Source organism: Mixophyes fleayi, chromosome 4 (assembly GCF_038048845.1).
Source record: "Mixophyes fleayi isolate aMixFle1 chromosome 4, aMixFle1.hap1, whole genome shotgun sequence".
Classification (NCBI taxonomy): Eukaryota; Metazoa; Chordata; class Amphibia; order Anura; family Limnodynastidae; genus Mixophyes; species Mixophyes fleayi.
In genome coordinates this window covers 132,456,775-132,481,340 of record NC_134405.1, presented here as the reverse complement: position 1 = coordinate 132,481,340, position 24,566 = coordinate 132,456,775, and the positions used below count along the sequence as shown (strand labels likewise).

The following is a 24,566-nucleotide window of genomic DNA, read 5'->3' as shown; positions in this document are numbered from 1 at the left end:
TAGAAGTTGGGTAGGTAATTTGTGGACTTCTATTTGTGGAGACCTTTATACCAAGAGGATATACCAGCTATACACCTACGGGAGGACAGACAAATGAAATGAAGGGGGGTATCAAAGTAGGTAAGGAGCAATCCTGAGATTGGATCCAGTGCCAGACCTGCAAGCATTTGTAAAAGTCCCTGGTAGGAATATTATACATATATGATACAAATGTATAAAAGAAAGCAGCATACCGCCTTCAAAGAGTTGATGGAGTTTACTTATACCTACCAAGATAAAAGTTGCAAATTTGGGATCAATTTAGAGAGACCACCAATCAAGAGATGAGAGGACGAAGTCAGAAGTGAATTGTAACAATTTGTCCCAAGCTGTAAAAGAATCTCTAATGCTAATTAAAGTGTGAGATGAACAGAGTTTTGATGAGCAGTATCCTTTTCACTGCCGCTATTCTCCCCTGTCACAAGACCTCATTGTTAGCCCACATTTTTGTCAAAGATGTGAAGTGAGTCAACAGAATAATTACAGTTCATTAAATCCAAACAACAAAATTCTTTTGGTGCAAAATTATTAGAGATGAGCGGGCTCGGATATCTGAAATCCGAGCCCACCCGAACGTTGCCGATCCGAGACAGATCCGGGTATTCCCGCCAATTGCAAAACTGAAACCGAGGCTCTGAGTCATAATCCCGCTGTCGAATCCCGCTGTCGGATCTCGCAATACTCGGATCCTATAAATTCCCCGCCATCTTCACTCGGGCATTGATCAGGGTAGAGGGAGGTTGTGTTAGGTGGTCCTCTGTCCTGCTATATCTCGTGCTGTGCTGTTCAGTTCTGTGCTGTGCTGTGCTGTGTTCTGCTCAGTCCAGTGGTGCTGTGTCCTGTGCTCTGTCCTTCTGAGTTCAGTGGTGCTGCTGGGTCCTGTCCTGTGTCCTGTTCAGTCCAGTGGTGCTGTGTCCTGTGCTCTGTCCTTCTAAGGGCATTGTGTTATTTCCCCATTATTCCCAAGTTAAAAATTTTTTTTTAAAAAGTTGTAAAAAAAAAATAATTATAAAAAAAAGAAATTAAAAAAAAATATCCAAAAATAATCCTGCAGTATAAGTCCATTGGTACTGCAATATTACAAAGTTCACTGATTCTGCAGTATAAGTCCAGTGGTACTGCTATATTACAAAGTTCACTGATTCAGCAGTATAAGTCCAGTGGTACTGCTATATTACAAAGTTCACTGATTCAGCAGTATAAGTCCAGTGGTACTGCTATATTACAAAGTTCACTGATTCAGCAGTATAAGTCCAGTGGTACTGCTATATTACAAAGTTCACTGATTCAGCAGTATAAGTCCAGTGGTACTGCTATATTACAAAGTTCACTGATTCAGCAGTATAAGTCCAGTGGTACTGCTATATTACAAAGTTCACTGATTCAGCAGTATAAGTCCAGTGGTACTGCTATATTACAAAGTTCACTGATTCAGCAGTATAAGTCCAGTGGTACTGCTATATTACAAAGTTCACTGATTCAGCAGTATAAGTCCAGTGGTACTGCTATATTACAAAGTTCACTGATTCAGCAGTATAAGTCCAGTGGTACTGCTATATTACAAACTTCACTGATTCAGCAGTATAAGTCCAGTGGTACTGCTATATTACAAAGTTCACTGATTCAGCAGTATAAGTCCAGTGGTACTGCTATATTACAAAGTTCACTGATTCAGCAGTATAAGTCCAGTGGTACTGCTATATTACAAAGTTCACTGATTCAGCAGTATAAGTCCAGTGGTACTGCAATATTACAAAGTTCACTGATTCAGCAGTATAAGTCCAGTGGTACTCTCCTGTGCCGCATATAATTTTTAAAGGCTTTGCCGAGTGTGTGTGGCTTAGGGGTACGCTCTCTTGTGCTACATATAATGGAAAACAAAAATTTGGAGGATAAAGTAGGGAAAGATCAAGACCCACTTCCTCCTAATGCTGAAGCTGCTTCCACTAGTCATGACATAGACGATGAAATGCCATCAACGTCATCTGGCAAGCCCGATGCCCAATCTCCTAGTACAGGGCATGTAAAATCCAAAAAGCCCAAGTTCTCAAAAAGTAGCAAAAAGAGAAACTTAAAATCATCTGAGGAGAAACGTAAAGTTGGCAATATGCCATTTACGACACGTAGTGGCAAGGAATGGCTTAGGCCCTGGCCCGTGTTCATGACTAGTGGTCCAGCTTCACCCAAGGATCTAAGCCCTCCTCCTTCCCCCCCTACAAAAAATTTAAGAGAGTTATGCTGTCAGCAACAACAACAAAACAGCAAAGAACTCTGCCTTCTAAACAGATGACATCACAAATCCCCAAGGCGAGTCCAAGGGTGTTGGTGGTTGTGAAGCCTGACCTTCCCATCACTGTACGGGAAGAGGTGACTCCATCCAGCATTTGCAGCACACCCTCTGCATATGTGTGAAGGATCACCCACAGTGTAGATCCAGATTTGGATAATCAAGGTGTCAATGTTGTACACCGGGAGGAGGCTATTGATGTAGCTGGCGCTGTGGAGGAACTTGATGATGACGATGGTGATGTGGTTATTGTAAATGAGGCACCAGAGGGGGAAACAGCTGATGTCCATGGGATGAGAAAGCCCATTGTCATGCCTGGTCAGAAGACCAAAAAATGCACCTCTTCGGTCTGGAGTTATTTTTATCCAAATCCGGACAACCAATGTATGGCCATATGTAGCTTATGTAAAGCTCAAATAAGCAGGGGTAAGGATCTTGCCCACCTAGGGACATCCTCCCTTATACGTCACCTGAATAACCTTCATAGTTCAGTGGTTAGTTCAGGAACTGGGCCTAGGACCGTCATCAGTACAAGGACACCTAAATCCCTTGGTCCTGTTGGATACACACCACCAACACCTTCCTCGTCAACTTCCTCCACGATCTCCATCAGATTTAGAACTGCAGGCCATGTCACCAGCCAGACTGAGTCCTCTTCTATACGGGATTCATCCGAGGAATCCTGCAGCGGTACGCCTACTACTGCCACTGCTGCTGTTGCTGCTGTTAGTCGGTCATCTTCCCAGAGGGGAAGTCGTAAGACCGCTACGTCTTTCAAAAAACAATTGACCGTCCAACAGTCATTTGCCATGACCACAAAATACGATAGTAGTCACCCTATTGCAAAGCGTATAACTGCGGCTGTAACTGCTATGTTGGTGTTAGACGTGCGCCCGGTGTCCGCCATCAGTGGAGTGGGATTTAGAGGGTTGATGGAGGTATTGTGTCCCCGGTACCAAATCCCGTCGAGATTCCACTTCACTAGGCAGGCGATACCAAAGATGTACAGAGAAGTACGAGCAAGTGTCCTCAGTGCTCTTAAAAATGCGGTTGTACCCACTGTCCACTTAACCACGGAGGACTATATGACTGTGACAGCCCACTGGGTAGATGCATCCCCTTCCACAGCAACAGCAGCAGCTGCATCAGTAGCAGCATCTACACAACGTCTGCTCGTGCCAAGGCAGGCAACATTGTGTATTACAGGCTTTAATAAGAGGCACAACGCTGACAACCTATTAGAGAAAATGAGGGAAATTATTTCGCAGTGGCTTACCCCACTTAGACTGTCCTGGGGATTTGTTGTGTCAGACAACGCCAGTAACATTGTGCGGGCATTGCATATGGGCAATTTCCAGCACGTCCCATGTTTTGCCCACATCGGTAATTTGGTGGTGCAGCATTACCTCAAGAGTGACAGGGGTGTGCAGGAGATGCTTGCGGTGGCCCGCAAAATTGCTGGACACTTTCGGCATTCTGCCAGTGCCTACCGCAGGCTCGAGGCACATCAAAAAAGCATGAACCTGCACTGCCATCACCTCAAACAAGAGGTTGTGACCCGCTGAAACTCCACCCTCTATATGCTGCAGAGGATGGAGGAGTATCCTCAAAGGAGTGGGGATGCGCCTGAGTCAAGCGCAGTGGAGACTGATTTCCGTGTTGTGCAAGGTTCTCCAGCCGTTTGAACTTGCCACACGAGAAGTCAGTTCCGACACTGCCAGCTTGAGTCAGGTGATTCCCCTGATCAGGCTGTTGCAGAAGCAGCTGGAGAAAGTGAGGGAGGAGCTGGTAAACCATTGCCATTCCACCAAGCATGTAGCTCTTGTGGATGAAGCCCTTCGTACGCTTTGCCAGGATCCGCGGGTGGTCACTATTTTAAAGGCAGAGGAATACATTCTGGCCACCGTTCTCGATCCTCGGTTTAAAGCGTATGTTTTGTCTCTGTTTCTGGCGGACACAAGTCTGCAGCGGTGCAAAGACCTGCTGGTGAGGAGATTGTCCTCTGAAGAAGACCGTGACATGCCAACAGCTCCACCCTCATTTTCTTCCACATCTGTGGCTGCGAGGAAAAAGCTCAGTTTTCCTAAAAGAGCCGCTGGCGGGGATGCTGATAACATCTGGGCCGGACTGAAGGACCTGCCAACCATTGCAGACATGTCTACTGTTGCTGCATTGGATGCTGTCACAATAGAAAAAATGGTGGAGGATTATTTTGCTGACACCATCCAAATAGACATGTCAGACAGTCCATATTGTTACTGGCAGGAAAAAAAGGCAGTTTGGAAGCCCCTGTACAAACTGGCTCTATTTTACCTGAGTTGTCCCCCCTCCAGTGTGTACTCGGAAAGAGTTTTTAGTGCAGCGGGGAACCTGGTCAGTGAGCGGCGAAGGAGGTTGCTTCCTCAGAACGTTGAAAAAATGATGTTCATAAAAATTAATTATCAATTCCTCAATCAAGTACAGCACTGCCCTCCAGATAGTACAGAGGGACCTGTGGTTGTGGAGGCCAGCGGGGACGAATTGATAATGTGTGAGGAGGAGGAAGTACACACTGTAGGGGGAGAGGAATCAGAGGTTGAGGATGAGGACGACATCTTGCCTCAGTAGAGCCTGTTTATTTTGTACAGGGAGAGATGAATAGCTTTTTTGGTGTGGGGGCCCAAACAAACCAATCATTTCAGGCACGGTTTGGTAGGCCCTTTTGCTGAAATGATTGGTTTGTTAAAGGGTGCATGTCCTATTTCAACAACATAAGGGTGGGTGGGAGGGCCCAAGGACAATTCCATCTTGCAACTCTTTTATTGCCATTATGTGACCATTCAACAGTCGTTTGCCATGAGCACAAAGTAAAACAAAATTAAAACAAATTCAACAAATTAAACCAAAAGTAAAATGCCCTGTCATAATCAAAAACAAGAGGTATTGACGTGCTTGAACTACTGTAGTGTTTATAAGTTAGAAACACTACACTTGAAAGCTTGAGCCTTTAATAGAAAAAGTCACTCTTCATTGCACGAATATTTGCAACAGTGACAATTTTTTGGTTAACAAATAACACTTCAACCCTGTCTGTCTTTCACATACTTGATGGGATCTCAATGATGAATGCTCTGTACCATGGTCGTCTAAAACAAGAGGTGTGGACGTGCTTGAACTACTGTAGTGTTTATAAGTTAGAAACACTACACTTGAAAGCTTGAGCCTTTAATAGAAAAAGTCACTCTTCATTGCACGAATATTTGCAACAGCGACAATTTTTTGGTTAACAAAGTCAACAAATAACACTTCGACCCTGTCTGTTTTTCACATACTTGATGGGATCTCAATGATGAATGCTCTGTACCATGGTCGTCTAAAACAAGAGGTGTGGACGTGCTTGAATTACTGTAGTGTTTATAAGTTAGAAACACTACACTTGAAAGCTTGAGCCTTTAATAGAAAAAGTCACTCTTCATTGCACGAGTATTTGCAAAAGCGACAATTTTTGGGTTAAGAAAGTCAACAAATAACACTTCGACCCTGTCTGTCTTTCACATACTTGATGGGATCTCAATGATGAATGCTCTGTACCATGGTCGTCTAAAACAAGAGGTATTGACGTGCTTGAACTACTGTAGTGTTTATAAGTTAGAAACACTACACTTGAAAGCTTGAGCCTTTAATAGAAAAAGTCACTCTTCATTGCACGAGTATTTGCAACAGCGACAATTTTTGGGTTGAGAAAGTCAACAAATAACACTTCGACCCTGTCTGTCTTTCACATACTTGATGGGATCTCAATGATGAATGCTCTGTACCATGGTCGTCTAAAACAAGAGGTATTGACGTGCTTGAACTACTGTAGTGTTTATAAGTTAGAAACACTACACTTGAAAGCTTGAGCCTTTAATAGAAAAAGTCACTCTTCATTGCACGAATATTTGCAACAGCGACAATTTTTTGGTTAACAAAATCAACAAATAACACTTCGACCCTGTCTGTCTTTCACATACTTGATGGGATCTCAATGATGAATGCTCTGTACCATGGTCGTCTAAAACAAGAGGTGTGGACGTGCTTGAACTACTGTAGTGTTTATAAGTTAGAAACACTACACTTGAAAGCTTGAGCCTTTAATAGAAAAAGTCACTCTTCATTGCACGAATATTTGCAACAGCGACAATTTTTGGGTTAACAAAGTCAACAAATAACACTTCGACCCTGTCTGTCTTTCACATACTTGATGGGATCTCAATGATGAATGCTCTGTACCATGGTCGTCTAAAACAAGAGGTATTGACGTGCTTGAACTACTGTAGTGTTTATAAGTTAGAAACAATACACTTGAAAGCTTGAGCCTTTAATAGAAAAAGTCACTCTTCATTGCACGAATATTTGCAACAGCGACAATTTTTGGGTTAACAAAGTCAACAAATAACACTTCAACCCTGTCTGTCTTTCACATACTTGATGGGATCTCAATGATGAATGCTCTGTACCATGGTCGTCTAAAACAAGAGGTATTGACGTGCTTGAACTACTGTAGTGTTTATAAGTTAGAAACACTACACTTGAAAGCTTGAGCCTTTAATAGAAAAAGTCACTCTTCATTGCACGAGTATTTGCAACAGCGACAATTTTTGGGTTGAGAAAGTCAACAAATAACACTTCGACCCTGTCTGTCTTTCACATACTTGATGGGATCTCAATGATGAATGCTCTGTACCATGGTCGTCTAAAACAAGAGGTATTGACGTGCTTGAACTACTGTAGTGTTTATAAGTTAGAAACACTACACTTGAAAGCTTGAGCCTTTAATAGAAAAAGTCACTCTTCATTGCACGAATATTTGCAACAGCGACAATTTTTTGGTTTACAAAGTCAACCAATAACACTTCGACCCTGTCTGTCTTTAACATACTTGATGGGATCTCAATGACGAATGGTCTGTACCATGTTTGGAGGAGGTATTGTGGCCCCGGTACCAAATTGGGTACCGGGGCTACTCCACTATGCAGTCCAGATAGAGGTGTATCAGATATTAAACAACGTTGACTGTTGCTGCAAAAATTTTAAATAATATTGTGGGGAACACTACACTACGCAGTCCATAAACTTTTTGGGTGGAATTCAGACCTGTGTAGGGTTTTTTAATAATATTGTGGTGACCCACTCCTCTACGCAGTCCAGGTACATTATTCGGTGAGATTCATACCAGTTGATGGTTTTCTTATTATATATATTGTAGTGACCCACTCCTCTACGCAGTCCAGGTACATTATTGGTGCGAATCATACAAGTTCAGGGTTTTTAATTTATATTGTGGTGACCCACTCCTCTACGCAGTCCAGGTACATTATTGGAGCGAATCATACAAGTTCAGGGTTTTTAATTTATATTGTGGTGACCCACTCCTCTACGCAGTCCAGGTACATTATTGGAGCGAATCATACAAGTTCAGGGTTTTTAATTTATATTGTGGTGACCCACTCCTCTACGCAGTCCAGGTACATTATTGGTGCGAATCATACAAGTTGATGGTTTTCTTATTATATATATTGTGGTGACCCACTCCTCTACGCAGTCCAGGTACATTATTCGGTGCGATTCATACCAGTTGATGGTTTTCTTATTATATATATTGTGGTGACCCACTCCTCTACGCAGTCCAGGTACATTATTCGGTGCGATTCATACCAGTTGGTTTTCTTTTTTCGTTTTACTTTTTGGGTGGAATTCAGACCTGTGTAGGGTTTTTAATTTATATTGTGGTGACCCACTCCTCTACGCAGTCCAGGTACATTATTGGTGCGAATCATACAAGTTGATGGTTTTCTTATTATATATATTGTGGTGACCCACTCCTCTACGCAGTCCAGGTACATTATTGGTGCGAATCATACAAGTTCAGGGTTTTTAATTTATATTGTGGTGACCCACTCCTCTACGCAGTCCAGGTACATTATTGGTGCGAATCATACAAGTTGATGGTTTTCTTATTATATATATTGTGGTGACCCACTCCTCTACGCAGTCCAGGTACATTATTGGTGCGAATCATACAAGTTCAGGGTTTTTAATTTATATTGTGGTGACCCACTCCTCTACGCAGTCCAGGTACATTATTTGGTGCGATTCATACCAGTTGATGGTTTTCTTATTATATATATTGTGGTGACCCACTCCTCTACGCAGTCCAGGTACATTATTGGTGCGAATCATACAAGTTCAGGGTTTTTAATTTATATTGTGGTGACCCACTCCTCTACGCAGTCCAGGTACATGTTTTGGTGCGATTAAGACCAGTTGATGGTTTTCTTATTATATTGTGGGGACCACTCCACTACGCAGTCCAGAAAGATAGCTCATTGCAACGTTTTGGACTAAGAACTATATTGTGAGGTGTTCAGAATACACGCTAAATTAGTGGAAATGCTTGTTATTGAATGTTATTGCGGTCAATAATAGCGTAGGAGTGAAAATAAGCCCAAAAAATTGATTTTTTTTAACTTTTTATGCTTTTTTCAAAAAAAATCCGAATCCAAAACCTTAAATCCGAACCAAAACCTTTCGGCAGGTGTTTTGCGAAACAAATCCGAACCCAAAACATCGAGAAAATCCGGATCCAAAACACAAAACACGAGACCTCAAAAGTCGCCCGTGCACATCCCTACATTTAACCCCAATGAAGCCTGTCAAAAGCTTTTCCCTCATCAAGCAAAAGCAATAACCGGGGTCGTTGGTTGGTTGAGTGGTGATCTACATTACCAAGGACTCATCTAACATTGTCCGGGCTTGCCTACCAAGCATGAAGCCTACTTGGTCTTGTTGTAGTAATTGGGGACAATTTGATTACATTTTGTGGCTAAGTTGTTTGCAAAGATTTTGATATCAGAATTTAAGAGAGCTATAGGATGGTACTTTTTGGCAATGGGAGGGATCTTTACCTTGTTTAGAGATAGTAATAATTTGGGCTTCTAACATTTTTGGGAGGGAATGAAGAAATGGCGGTAGCATGGGTAACCAAACAAGCCAAAATGAAAAGTGAAAAAAGTTGTTAGTGGAGCCATCAGGCAAAGGTGCGTTATCTTATTTCAGAGTTTTAATACTCCTCTGAATTTCATCCTCCGTCCACAGAGAACACAAAGATTTGTTTAAGTCCGAGGACAGATTCAGAGTGTTTAAAAAATGATGTATGGAGTCTGGTGCAGGTTATGGAATAGAGGTATCAGAGTGGAGATTGTACAGTTTTTCATAATTGATGGCAAATTCTGGTAAAGATTACAGAAAATCTGGTGATTTTTGGCCCTATTCCTTACAAAGGGTTAATGCAAAAACTAAGGAATTTAACCTTTTTCTCTATGGTAATCATCCTCTCCAGATATACCTAAAAACAGTCCCCATGCTACAGTAGTAGAAACAGCACATGGGAGATTTTCAGAATAGGGGAATACAGTGCCCAATATTACTATTTTTGAAAATACAGTGCCTATTATTTGAATTGAGCACATTTTTCTCCAAACTATCTAGATATAGGACCATAATTAAAACATATAGATGAACTTCACTCTTTCCCCATGAGAGACAAGATTGAAGACAGGTCAGTTCTCCCATACGTTTGTTTAAGTAACAAATAATAGGAGAAAGGATTTGAGAAATTAACCTTGCTAAAAAAAATAATATTGAGAAATGAATATTGTGCATATGATCTGAGGACATGAAAGGTCAAAAACAAGAACAGTATAAATTATGCTGACTTACCAAAATATGTCAAAAAGTAGAGTAAGGTTAATGATTTGACCAAACAATGTGTACATTTGCATGCAATTGATCTAAAATGAAAAGTGTGCAACAGAACAGATATGGACCGTGCCTGTTATTTGCATTTGTTTGTAAACATGAGTATTTGCTACATGTATTTGCCAAGTTTGTTAGGACAATGTTAATACACTTGACTTTATGGATCAAACGAAGGATACCTCTGATTGGACAAGGGGCACATTTAAACGGATCATGAACCTAGAACGGTATTCCCTGATGAAGTTATTCGTGACGAAACAAGTAACGAGACAAGCAACTTATCAGATGTCACAAGGTTCCCGTCAGCAGAGCAGAATCTGCAGCATCAATGTCTGTAAGCGAATATACTTGCCTGCAATTGAAAACAAGATGAGACTCCCCTGACGATCAGCGGCAAAAGAAACCTTTATATGCATGACTAGTACCACTGATATAATGCTGAAACAAATGTTTTGAGGAGTAGATATGTTAAGAACTACACAGCTTTATGTTGAACATTGGGCTGATAAAGCATGGAAAGTGGTTTTTGATCTGTGTCTGTTATTTAGTTTGAAACCACTTATGGACATAGAGTCCTTTTTGTTTTGGGACACTATTACAATACTGACTTACAACTGATTGAATTAATCATAATTGGACAATTCAATATATATTGGCACTATCTTAATATGTGTATTTATTGATATGCTACCACTTGCATTGGATAGCTGTTTGCAAGGAAAACAGGAGGCTATTAGTGTATGGGTGTATATATATATATATATATATATATATATATATATATATATATATATATATATATATATATATAAAACCAAAAATGAGAGAAGCGCAAGTATATCCTCTCTAGAGTAAAATACCACCAAAAAACAATTGACATTTTTGTTTAAAATTTATTACAAAATAGTGTCATTAAGAACATATAAACTAAACTAAATTCACATGCCAATAAATTGGACCAGTTCAATTATAATAAGTTGCATTCAAAAAAAGGATCACCTAAAGTGCACTTCTAGGAAACAATTATATCCAATGTCTATTATTGCTGAACGAACGTCTGGATTAATGTTATGTTATGTAAGATTAAAGGACCATTCATGCTTGCTGCAGATCACAATCACTTGGATATCCACTTAATCTGTGTGTCACTTTAGCAGAAGGAATCATCGTCAATCCATCTGAATGTAGTTCTATTAGCAGTTTCTACATTCCGCCCATTGGAACCGCATAACAAGTCTTTTTATTCCCCAGTCTAGTAAACATAATCTTGTTCACAGTGATCTTACCCTCCTTTGGGCATAATACCAAGTGATACTCGTCTAAAGTGGTGATCAGTTCTTTGTAACGATTGAAGTATTTAGCATATCACATCCACTAAAAAAGTTCACCTTGGGTCCTATTAATATTATTCGGCAGGGGATGAAATCTAGCTGACACGTAAATACACACATACTATATGGACAAAAGAATTTGGCCACACCTGTAAATTGTTGAATTGAAGTGTTTCAATCAGACCCGTTGCCAGAGGTGTATAAAATCAAGCACCTAGCCATGCAGTCTCCATTTGTAAACATTTGTAATACAAAATGGGTTGTTCTGAAGAAATCAGTGACTTCAAGCATGGTAATGTGATAGGATGCCACCTTTGCAATAAGACGGTTCGTGAAATTTTATCCCTGCTGGTTACTCCACGATCAACTGTAAGTGATATTATTAGAAAATGGAGGCATTTAGGAACAACCGAAACTCAGCCACGAAGCGGAAGACCACGTAAAATCACAGAGCTGGGTCAATGACTGCTAAGACGCATGGTGCGTAAAGTCGCCAACGCTTTGTTGATTCCGTAGCTGAAGAGTTCCGGACTTCCGCTGTCATTAATGTAAGCACAAAAACTGTGCGGTGGGAAATTAGTGGAATGGGTTTCCATGGCCGAGCAGCTGCATGCAAGCTTCACATTATCAAGACCAATGCCGAGCATCGGATGGAGTGGTGTTTAGCACACTGACACTGGACCGTGTAGCAGTGGAAACGTGTTCTGTGGAGTGACGTATTATGCTTCTCCGTTATGGCAGTCAGATGGGTGAGTCTGGGAGAACGTTACCTGCCTGACTGCATTATGCCAACTGTGAAGTTTGGTGGAGGAGAGATAATGGTATGAGGCTGTTTTCAGGGTTTGGGCTAAGCCCCTTATCTCCAGTGAAGGGCAATCTTAATGCTTCAGAATACCAAGTAATTTGAACACTGCTATGCTTTCAACTTTGTGGTAATAGTTTGGGGAAGGACCTTTACTATTCCAACATGACTATGCCCCAGTGCACAAAGCAAGAACTACAAAGACATGGTTTGATGAGTTCAGTGCAGAAGAACTTGAATGGCCCGCACAGAGCCCTGACCTCAACCCCAACGAACACCTTTGAGATAAACTAGAACGGAGATTGTGAGCTAGGCCTTCTCGTCCAGCATCAGTGCCTGAAGCCTTCCAAGAAGAGTGGAAGCTGTTATCACTGCAAAAGGGGACCAACTCCATATTAAAGTATATGTATCTGAATACAATGTCATCACAGTCTCTGTTGGTGTAATGGTCAAGCATCAGAATACTTTTGGCTATATAGTGCTTGTGTGTATGTGATATATGTGTGTGTATATATATATATATATATATATATATATATATATGTGTACATATATATATATATAAATATGTATATATATATACATACATACAAACACTCAGACAGAACACTTTAATAGCGTATTTGCATACTCTTATTCTCATTGCAATATGGCTATTTGTTGAAACCTATTCATTTTTTAAATATGTTCTGTGTCAGGCAGCAAGAAGGGTGACTGATATTAATACCGTTGATATATATGCCTACACGCAATCCTGTCTACTGCATTCATAGCAAATACCATTAGCAGCTATAAGTTATAATTAGGAATTTATAGATCACAATTTTATTATCCTATACCCTATCTCTATACCCACCCATTGCGCCACTTCCCTAATTTTGCAACATTTTTAACCTACCAGTAGGTCTCTGAAGTGTGGGAGGAAGCCCACACAAACACTTTGAGAACAATACAAACTCCACACAGATAAGGCTCTGGTCAGAATCTATAAATACACTATGATGATCTGAATTTATTCTGTCAATGTTATACCACCTCTCCAAATAATTTTGGATTATATCTTCACCTGATGGTAAAGTAGCTTTTTAGATTGAGATTAACGCATTGTATATAATGGATATAATAGAGGGAGGTGATGATAGGATCTTGGCAACTATAAAGCAATTTTGAGGTTACTCTTAACAATAAGGATACTGGACAAAACTAGTTTGGGAATCATGGCAGTCTTGCTAAAAAGGAATGATTGCAGTTACTTATATATCTAGATTACAAGGACTCCTGGTTTAGTTCTAAGTCAGAATGTGTGGTGTGTTTGAGTATTCCTTTCCGCATTTTGATGTTTTATCTTTTATGTTACTTGCCCCTGCATTAAGCTACAGGCAGTATAACATATATTATGTTCTACTTTGGTATGGTAACTTTTACATTGATCTTTGTGAATGCGAATGGGATCAATTTGTCCTGTCAATAGGCTTTATTGAGCATAGATCCATATCAAAAAATTGCTTTAGAATAACTTATTCCACTGTACACATGCATGTAAATTGAAACCTAATAAACAAACTAAGCAGAGCCCTATCTTCAAGCAAAAATGAGTGAAGATTTCTGCACCATAATTGCTTGTATTGTGGCAGAAACACCTTGCTGCCAATTGAATCTGTCCTAAATGTGTTGTTAATAAAGGTAACCAGAACTAAAGCATTATGTGGATATTGAATAGGGTAACAGTTTGATTTGCCTATGGTTCCTTATGGTTTTATTTGGTTAACTGGGACTGAATGGGATTCTTCAATAATCACTGCCCCCAATCTGCATGATAACAAACCAAAATTCCCTATACAATTTTCCCTTTCCCATAAGCATCAGTATAGCTCACACAATTACAAATTATTTGTTAGCCTTCATGTTATACTTTCACTAACTAGTTAATACTCAATAGAATAATATTCTAGAGAAATGGCAAAAAAAAACAGATTCAATTTTCTTAAACGCATCATTGTGAATCCTATTGACAAATTAATGGCATATATTTGTCCAGATGTGTGTCCATCTCTTGTATTATGCCAGTAATATCACAGTCACAGGTAGGAGATAGTAAGCATTCTAGAAGCGTAACAAGAATGGTGACCCCAAGTGTGTAGTGTTGAGGAGAAGAATGATAACATTGATTAAAAAGGTTCCCTACTGTTTATAGTGTTGTCTGGTAAGTGTTCTTAAAGAAGGGAATTCCATGAAATGATCAAAAGTGAAAACAAAAACATAAGTTAAAGGGAAAAAATATATATCTTTGGATAACAAAAAAAACTACTAACAACTGAAAATAAGAAATACAGATGTATTCCTTTGTGAGCCTTGCATTATAGACTGCAAGCACTTTGATAAAACATTTTTATTGTTAAAGTGTCTGTTTTAATACCCTATACGTTCAATATTTTTACTTCATATATTATATATTTTTTCAGAAATGAACAAGCAAAATCCTACTCAAAACTATGTTGTCGGCATCCACGTATTTTTTTTAAGATATAAAGAGTATTCATAGGTTTACAGAATGTAAGTCTTGTAATGAAAAATGTTATTATCACATTCCTGAGACATCTTGCATTTGCTATTGCTATATTATTTTCTTTGTATATGCATGCTTGTAGGGAAAACCAAAAGGTCAATTATGACAATCAACACTTACTGCAGCTTAGTAGCACCACCAACTGCTCGTTCAGAAGAAATGTCTGTTTTGTTTATATAGTGGGTTCTCTAGTCAGCTCTCCAGAATCCTCCAAAGTCATACTGAATTACTTTCATGCTTATATTACCACAGCTGCAGAACTGTGCACCTCAATGACAAGACCCAGCAATAGTTAACATGGTGTTTACTGAGACTGCCCATTGCCAAAGTAAATATAACACAATGATGTGTTACAGTAATTTTAGCACTGCAGCATTAGGCAATCTCTGGGTTGAGTACGATCTGGCGATGCTGAATCTGTCGACAGAATGTCACGAAAATGGCAACAGTCAGACTGTAGACAGATTCCGTGTATTGACATGGTTAAATGTTGAGAGTGTGACTGTCGACAGGTAGTAATATCGACAGTAACACGGAAAAGCCAGTGGACCCAACGTTACATCAACGCAGCCACCAGCACAATACAGTCAATAATACACTAAACAAATGATAAAACGTGAATATATCATTTGGAAAAAAAACAGCGTGCCCCCTCTCATCCCTCAGATTAATTCTAGCGCCACCAGCCGAGAGTAGTACCAGCAAATCAGGGGGACAAAAAGCATAGGGTCCCTCAATTTTACTTGTACCAGCACTAGGCTTTGCCAGCTGGGGCATTATAGTAGGGGAACCTGCAGCATGGGGTCACTCTGCCATAACGACATCTAAGCACAAGCTGGTCAGCATGGGGATGGATTTTCCTAGGGAGATGGGGTCTAAGAAAAAAAAAGCACTAGTGCTCTTCCCACACCCCTGGGTGGTGGGGTAATAAAATTTTATATTGAACACACCATTTTGACTTGGTGCACTATAGGTCCCAGCAAGCCCAGGCTGCCATTAACAGTTTGGGCATGCTGTCAGTGCTGAGGACATGGGAAAGCCCCATGTTATAAATAAATCTAGGAGTATATTTACTAAACGGCGGGTGTGGAGATGTTGCCTATAGCAGCCAATCAGATTCTAGTTATTTATTTAGTACGTTCTACAAAATGGCAGCTAGAATCTGATTGGTTGCTATAGGCAACATCTCCACCTTTCAAACCCGCAGTTTAGTAAATATAGCACCTAGTAGTTGTAATTCTTTCATTACGCAGCAGGAGCTCTTACTGTCAAGAGCTTGTATGTTTGTAATGTTTTTTTTATTTTTCCAAGCACCGTTCCTGTGGATTGTTTTGTTTTCTTACAAGCTGCAGGACTAGGAATGTATTTTTTTTTTTTAATGTACATGGCTTGTTTTTTAGGTGCTTAATCGAGGGATATAAACATTGAGAGTCCTATGAAGAACATGCATGTTGTATTATTCGGAATTACATGGGTGGGTGTTTTTTATTAATTTCCCAAAAAATTGTTTAAAATGAGGTGTGGTTTATTTACATTTTGTCTTGGTACACTACAGATCCTTGCGGTTCCCCAAGTGGCAGCATTCCCAAACTGTTAATTGCAGCCTAGGCTTACTAGGACCTGTAGTGCACAAAGCCAAAATTGTGTGATTACTATAAAATATATTTTATTAACCGACACCCACTGTCCAGAGGTGGCGGGAAGAGCCCGAGTGCTTTCAGCTCAGGGCTGGCCCTTGGGAGTCCGCTTTTTTGCTTTATTTAGCGTTTGTTTTTTAATTTGTTTCCTTAATTTGAGAAGTTATATTTCAGTGGCTAAGGGTATCTTAGTCACTCATCTTTCTCGTCTCCAGACACTGAACCCTAAACTGTAAGCTTAACTATGCCTAAACTATTCTGTGTACGTTGCTGTGTAAACCTATTTTAAAATAAAAATAATAGATAAGATAATAGTGCCCCCTCCATTGGGATGGGGGCATTTAGATATATGTATAAAGCCATGTATTAGCTCTTTTTGCCTATTACAGACAGTTGTATATTCAATAAACCAATATACAGCAATTGTTGTGTTAGCCTAGTCTGCTGTATAATCTCCTACAATCCTAGTGCTGTCAGTCTTGCACGCTCCTGTAAGCATATGAATCTGTCTGCCCTCTTTCAAAGTTCCCACATAAACAAAGTATTATGGAAAAGTGCATCATTAGGTGTGGGGTACCAAGTGCAGCCACAACCATTTTGTCACCATTTGCAATGCCAATGCACTCTAATAAGCTTCTTTAGCACTAATTGCTAGGGCAGAATTATTATTGTAGAATTGTAAGGCACCACATCGCTTTGCTGTGCAATATAGTAGGGAAAGCAGGACATACATAAACCAGGGACATACAAGCTAGACAAATAAATGCACACATGAAAACAAAGGGTAGTGAGGGCCTGTTCCCAGAGGGAGTAGTTGTTTGGATACAAAGGGCTAGATTTACTAAACTGCGGGTTTGAAAAAGTGGAGATGTTGCCTATAGCAACCAATCAGATTCTATCTGTCAATTATTTAGTGCACTCTACAAAATGACAGCTAGAATCTGATTGGTTGCTATAGGCAGCATCTCCATTTTTTCAAACCCGCAGTTTAGTAAATATACCCCAAAGTGTTAATCAGACGTACAAGAAAACAATATTCATTAGTTATTGCATTTATTGAGATACAAAGTGTATGCAATATACTTAGCTTCCTGGAATGTCTGAAACATATATCTATTCAGTCTGGTTGCCCCAAGCCAGAAAATCACATAGGAGGGAAAACGCTCTAGGCACCGCTGCTGTCTATGGTCCTAGTTGAGGCATAAAATCTCTAATTCCCTTCCTGCCCTAGAGGGTTATATAGTTAATTACTGGGGCTGTAATACTACACATTAATTTGTGCTACAAACACATAAACAAGTCTGATAGGCAAATTAAGTGCCCTTGACATTCTTTAGATATACATGTCCTATTCTATGTGATCAGTAGAAAGCTCATTCTATGTTACAATAAACAAGACTTGAGAAACAATTATTTTAACCCTTATTACAGAGCCCTGTTCATTATAGCTCCACTAACTGACCTCTGAACAGGACAGACGTGTCCTGCCAGCTCTCCGTTGGAGCCCAGCATGGAACCTCTCTGGGCCCCGAATCTCAACACGGAGATGCCTGCCTCTTCCACTGAGCGGTGCTGCTGATGGCTGGGGTACTCTGCCTTGCTGCCTCCGGGTACCTTCTACCTGTAGCTCGACCTCCAACCTGATGCCTGCCGCCTTCCGTTCTCACGCTGCCGTCTCCTGCCGCTCCTCCTCCCGCTCCACTCGCCTGTTCACAGCCTGCTGTGTGACTTCCACTGCTGCTTCCTGCCTCCACGTGGGCCAGCTTTGAAAGTGCTGGATGTGCAGAGCGCTACATCGCCGCCGTCTGACCACCATCTCCTCTCTTTAACTCTGTCCTCCTCCCCTGTTCCCCCCCGCCTTAAGCCACCCTCACCAGACGCAACCTTGAAGCAATTGACCCCCTCTCCTTCTCCTCCACTCTTGATTCTCTCCTCTCTCCCCTTCCCTCCCTGGCTTGCCCCGACCAGGCGTCCTGTCTCTACAACCACTCCCTCACTACTGCCCTTGACGCTGTCGCCCCTGCCTCTCCCATCCGCCGACGCTGTCTCATCCCCCAACCATGGCACTCCAAGCTCACCCGCTTCCTTAAAAAGTGCTCTCGCACTGCAGAGCGTCTCTGGAGGTAATCTCGCTCCCTGGCCGACTTCCTTCACTTTAAATTTATCCTCTCCTCATTCTGCTCGGCCTTTGCCCTGGCTAAACAAACCTTTATATCTCTCATTTCCTCTCAGTCCTCTAATCCCCGTCATCTCTTTTCCACTTTTAACTCCCTCCTTTCTCCCCCCCCCCTCCGGTCCCTCTTTCCCTCTCAGCTGGTGTCTTCGCCACTTTTTTTCTCCTCCAAAATTGAAGCCATCAGACTCAACATCTCCTCCTCCAACCCCTCTCCCGCTGCCATTACTGCTTCACCTCCCTCTAACAAACAACTCTGGAGCTCCTTCAGCCCCACATCAGGCGATGAAGTTCGCTCCCTTATTCTTTCCTCTCCTCCCTCCACTTGTCCTCTTGATCCAATCCCATCTAACCTCCTTCGCTCTCTCTCTCCCACTGCCTGCTCCTACCTGGCACACCTCTTCAACCTATCACTCTCCTCTGGTGTTGTACCCTCCTCATTCAAACACGCTCTCATCTCTCCTATCCTCAAAAAACCCACCTCCGTCCCTAATTATCGCCCTATCTCTCTTCTCCCCTATGCCTCCAAACTTCTTGAGCGGTTAGTCTGCTGTCATCTCACCAGATACCTCTCGGACAATTCCCTCCTTGACCCTCTCCAATCTGGTTACCGCCCCCTCCACTGAAACTGCCCTGGCTAAACTCACCAATGACCTCCTATCAGCCAAATCCAGGGGTCACTTCTCCTTACTTATCCTCCTCGACCTCTCCGCGGCCTTTGACACCGTGGACCACCCCCTCCTTCTGCAAACTCTTCTCTCTCTAGTTCTGTCCATGCCTGGTTCTGCTCTTACCTTGCAAACCGCACCTTCTCTGTCTCCACGTCCATCTCTTCCACCGCCCCCATGCCCCTCCAAGTAGGAGTCCCCCAGGGCTCTGTTCTCGGCCCCCTTCTCTTTTCGCTCTACACTTCCTCCCTTGGTGCGCTCATCTCCTCCTTTGGTCTTCAGTATCACCTTTATGCTGACGACATTCAACTCTACATCTCCTCTCCTGATCTCTCGTCCACCCTCCTGTCTTGTGTATCCGACTGCCTCTCTGCCATCTCCTCCTGAATGTCCTCACGTTCTCAAAATTAACATCTCCAAAACGGAACTCATAGTCTTTCCTCCTTCCAGACTCCCCTCTCACCACAACCTCTCTATCGTTGTTAACAACACCACCATCTCATCTGTCACCCAACTCCGTTGCCTGGGTGTCACTCTTGACTCCTCTCTCTCTTTTGCCCCCCACGTCCAATCCCTTGCTCAAGCCTGTCGCTTCCATATTGCGCAACATCGCCCGCATCCGAACCTTCCTCTCACTAGACGCCACCAAAACCATCATCCATGCACTCATCATCCCCCGCCTGGACTACTGCAACCTCCTCCTCACTGGCCTCCCTCTCTCCCATCTCGCCCCGCTCCGATCTGTACTCAATGCAGCTGCCAGACTTATCTTTCTTTCACGTCGCTCCTCCTATGCCTCCCCTCTCTACCAGGCCTTACACTGGCTCCCTTTCCCTTACAGAATCCTCTTTAAACTCCTTACTACCACTTACAAAGCTCTCTCCCAGTCTACTGCTCCCTACATCTCTAACCTCCTTACTATTCATACTCCCGCTCACTCCCTGCGCTCGGCAAACGACCGTCGCCTCTCCTCCACTCTTATTACCTCTTCCCACTCCAGAGTCCAAGACTTCTCCCGAGCTGCCCCCCTGCACTGGAATGACCTCCCTCGCTCCATCCGTCTCACTCCCAATCTGTGCTCCTTCAAACGGGCACTCAAAACTCACCTGTTCCTGAAAGCCTACCAACCATCCACTTAACCCCTCATCGACTCTGCTTGTTCTCCCTCCTCTCCCCTGGTCCCTTTTTCTCCCTTGCATCACTGCCTCCCTTCGTGCCTGTTTTGTCCACCCTCCGTGCCTGTTTTGTCCACCCTCCCTTAGGATGTAAGCTCGCATGAGCAGGGCCGTCTTCATACCGACTCTTCTGCTCCGCCTTCACTCCATATGTCTGCCTGGAGTTTCCGAAGCATTGGTACTTAGTGTTTATTGTTCTGTGATGTTTTACCCTGTATGGTCTATTGTTCGTATTATGTAAGGCGCTGCGAAAACCCTGTGGCGCCCAACAAATAAATGATAATAATAATATAGCTTACATTCTAATTGGAGGAGGGCACAGCTGAAACGAGGAGTGAGCATGGTCTAGAGTAGCGACTGGGACAGTTGTGATGTTGCATTAGTGTGAGTAGTATTGGCAGCAGTAGGATACACTCTTATAAAGAGATGGGTTTTCAGAAAACATTTGAATACTGATTGGGCATGGTAGAGAATTCCATAAGTAGGTAGCAGCACAGAAGTCTTGCAGGCGGGAGTGAGAGTTGGTTACCAGAGTCAAGGCACAGGTCAGAAGTAGATCTAAGAGAGCAAGTGAGTATTTTGATAGATGTATGAAAGGGTATGGTGTTAAAATGGTAACAGATTGCCTGTATAACGCCCCTAATCCTAACCCTTAGATTATATAAGCAGCAAGTCCTGGCATTGCCCCCTTAAAACTGACTGTTACCATTTTAAGTGAAGAGAATCCCACTGGCGGCATTTTCTCTAGTTAGAATTCTTATCAGGAGTGTCATGTAGTGTCTGTCTTTTATGGTAAGCCTGTATTTCCTCCATGTCTAGCTTATAGTATCTTCTTCGGAATAATGATTACCACCACATACAAATACCAATATTTATATAACTGCTTAAATTTTGACACCCCAAAATATTGATCTATTTAACTGGCATAGTTCAATTCGTTCTAAAATTGGGCTTGATCGTTAAACATCTATGAACGTATTACAGAGCACCCTCTACTGCAAATTATAATCTTAGGTTTAGGTGAAATGTGGTTCATTTTTTGCATTAAACCTTTCATGATTATGCTAGAACCACACAAGGCATATAGTGGCACATTACAGACAATAGTTGCTCATATTATGCAGTAATTCATGGCATCAATACTGTACTTGCAGGAACTTTGAAGTATACTTGCTTTAATGAGTTTGAATATTTTATGTAGGATGAGTCACGCATGTTCAGAGTTCAATTCAATGGGGAGTCCAAGGAGAAAGCCCAGGAAAACTGTGACCGCTGCTTTCAGAGGCTTCAATATTACTTGACAGACCAGGTGTGTCAACCTTCTCTTACTGTAAGAGAAGGTTGTTTACTATACTGACAAAACTAAATCAATGGTGGACACATTTCAACTTTATTTTTTATTGTTTTGTTTCAGAATGAATCAAGTCAAACTTTCAGAGAAGAAAGGATTCATGTGGCACAAGTCGCAGAGGTATGTTTTAGCACACAAGTAATGACTAGCTCAGACGTTTGGCAAAAAGATAATGGACAAGACCAGGCCCATATCTAAAATTTCTTGCAGTAGTGTTGATTGAAGTGCACCGGACAACTAATTTCTCAGTATGTTATGAAAGATCATGCATTACGCCCCCATCCCCCCTCTATTATTTTTAGGTCACACATTCACATTAACCTATTCTTTACAGTGCAGTGCATCGGATGTATATTATAGTTTTTGCATATATCTATCCCAAACCCAAATTGTTTCCGGGTCACAAGTGAAATTAGTACAACTTGTGGATCTTTCAAAATGTGCCAATAATGACCTGTGCTCCAGCAGAGGGATATGGGAAAACATGCTGTTAGGGCTGCCTGAGGACTGGGTTTGGGAAACACTGATCTATACTTTATGTAGTGTGGTATGATTGCTCAGGCAAACACCATGACCCTGCATTGTAAAATTTAATTACACCCCCTCATTCTAAAGGTAGTAGGAAACTGTGTCATTTGTTAAAATATAAGTATTTAAATGTAGTTTTGAAAGAAAAGTCTTGAATCTTCTGTTCACTAAAACTAGGAGCAGACAGCCTACAAAAGCAGTATTAGTTCACTAGATAAGCAATGTGTGTTTTTATTTTAAATAATATATATATATACACACTGAAAAGGTAAATATACTTCTCCATTGACCACATGAAGCCAATGCCAACTTTGGCTAAATTCCAGCTGTTTGACTTCACTGCCAGTCTCGCTCACAGTCATGAATGAATATGCTAATACGTGTCCCCATCCTGGCCTCGAAATTCAGATGTTTTTGTCCATGGGATAAATGCTATTCTCTTTAGTGTAGATGAGCCTTAACCCCTTCAGTGCTAAGGAAAGGTGGGACTTGCACACAGGGGATTTAAAGTTGTTAAAAGTTATACTTATGTCCCCCACAGCTATTTCCTGTTGGATGATGGGGGAGGGGCTTAATGATGGCATCACAATGATACACTTAATCCCACCCATCTACTGTCTGCAGAAAAATAATGAAGAGCAAGAGAATGGGAAGAACAAAAAGTTCATGATCTTCATCCTGGCACCTGGAAACTCAGGGGCTCCCTCATTTAAAAGTGGAGAGTCCTGTCTTACACATACACTACAGAAATAATTAGAAGCCATGTGATGGAAGAGAGCACATATTTACCACATCCTGGCTATAAAAAAACAGGAGCATTCTTATTTAAAATAGGGAAGTCACTTCTTTCAAATAATGTGGACCCTTAGTGTTGTTTAGTGATTACATGTGATCATCAGACAACACCCTACAGTACAAAAAAAACAATAAATGAACACAGGATTCGGGAAGGGTTTTGTAAGTCACAATATTCCCCCATCCCGGCACCTAGAAAATCCACGTCACCCTCGTTTGAAAGAGCGGAGTGCCCTCTTTCAAATAAGGCGCTCCTTATAACTCAGGGGTACCCACATTTAATGTGGTATGTTATCTAATGTTCTACACATTTTGTGTGCTTTATTGATAATGGTGCAAACTAGCAACACATTTTTTAATAAAAAGCATTAATTTTCAAGTGCAGATTTTATTATGAAAAACTGTGTGTAGAATCCTGCCTTTCACTGTTTTGGAAAGGTGGATTGATGTCAAAGCAAGACATAAAAAAAAATGCTGTTTATATAAAATAATATAAAAATGCTTTTAGCTCACCTTCCTGCAATTTCAATCAGGAAAAAAAAACCAATATTTTAGGTAGGTCTTTTTCGCCTCCTTGCCAGGGGGTATAAGCTAACTATAGGTATTTCCTGAAAATTCAAAAGAAAAAGAAAACAAAAAAGGTATAATTTGAGTGGGTGCTGCACAAACAAATTACTGCTATTGATGTAGGACAGTGACCAACTCAAAACCTGCCAAAATAAGCTAACTGGCAAAATAGGTTAATGCTTAGACCATCATATCTCATTCTCTCCATAGAGGCGTTCCCATGCTTTTGTCTAGTTACCAGAACTCCTTTACCTATATAATCTTTCCGTATGGCCATCTTCCTCCTTATCTCCAGTCCTGCAGCTATCCAGTAAATGTATCATGCTTTTACTGCAGTGAAATTTCACACAAGACACTTCTAAAATACAGGACAAGACTATAACTAGTTAGTTGCAGAGAATCCAATTGGCAGTAACCATCAACATTTATATAGCGCCAGCAAATTCTGTAGCACTTAATGGTGTTCAAAGTGATGCAAGTTAATGATCATATGAAAAATGGATTGTGGGTACAGGGGCAGGTAGTGATAGTGCAGTGACATGCGTACAGTAATGTATGCTTATATGAAGAGGAAAGTTGAGTGTTTGTGCAAATGGTATGGCTATTTACAGATAATTGCATATTCATTCTTGTGACTGAGTGAGGTCATTCAGATAAAGAAACTGTAGCTGCATATGGTGGTAGATCACTGTTAGTCCATGAAGACCTCCATCCATGGAGTTGATGGGTGGGTAGGTAAGTAATTTACCTTTCATATATTTAATATATGACAATATATTTGTCAATGGAGTTAGCTTTGATTTCAGACAAATGACAGCCATTTATATTAGACCGAATAATGTTGTACGTAAATAGTATAACCAAGCAA

The 24,566-nt window shown here is 41.3% G+C and overlaps 1 protein-coding gene across 3 annotated transcripts in view; it reads left to right on the top strand.

The window, feature by feature from the left end:
- REC114 (REC114 meiotic recombination protein) overlaps positions 1-24,566 on the top strand; it is a 157,078-nt gene that overhangs the window by 132,325 nt on the left and 187 nt on the right. For 2 of the 3 annotated variants that reach the window (XM_075208313.1, XM_075208312.1), the window contains 2 exons: positions 21,659-21,766; positions 21,872-21,928. In XM_075208313.1, coding sequence (XP_075064414.1) covers positions 21,659-21,766; positions 21,872-21,928 — 165 coding nt within the window. The remainder of the gene's footprint in view (positions 1-21,658; positions 21,767-21,871; positions 21,929-24,566) is intronic. The other variant, XM_075208314.1, reaches the window with a different exon arrangement.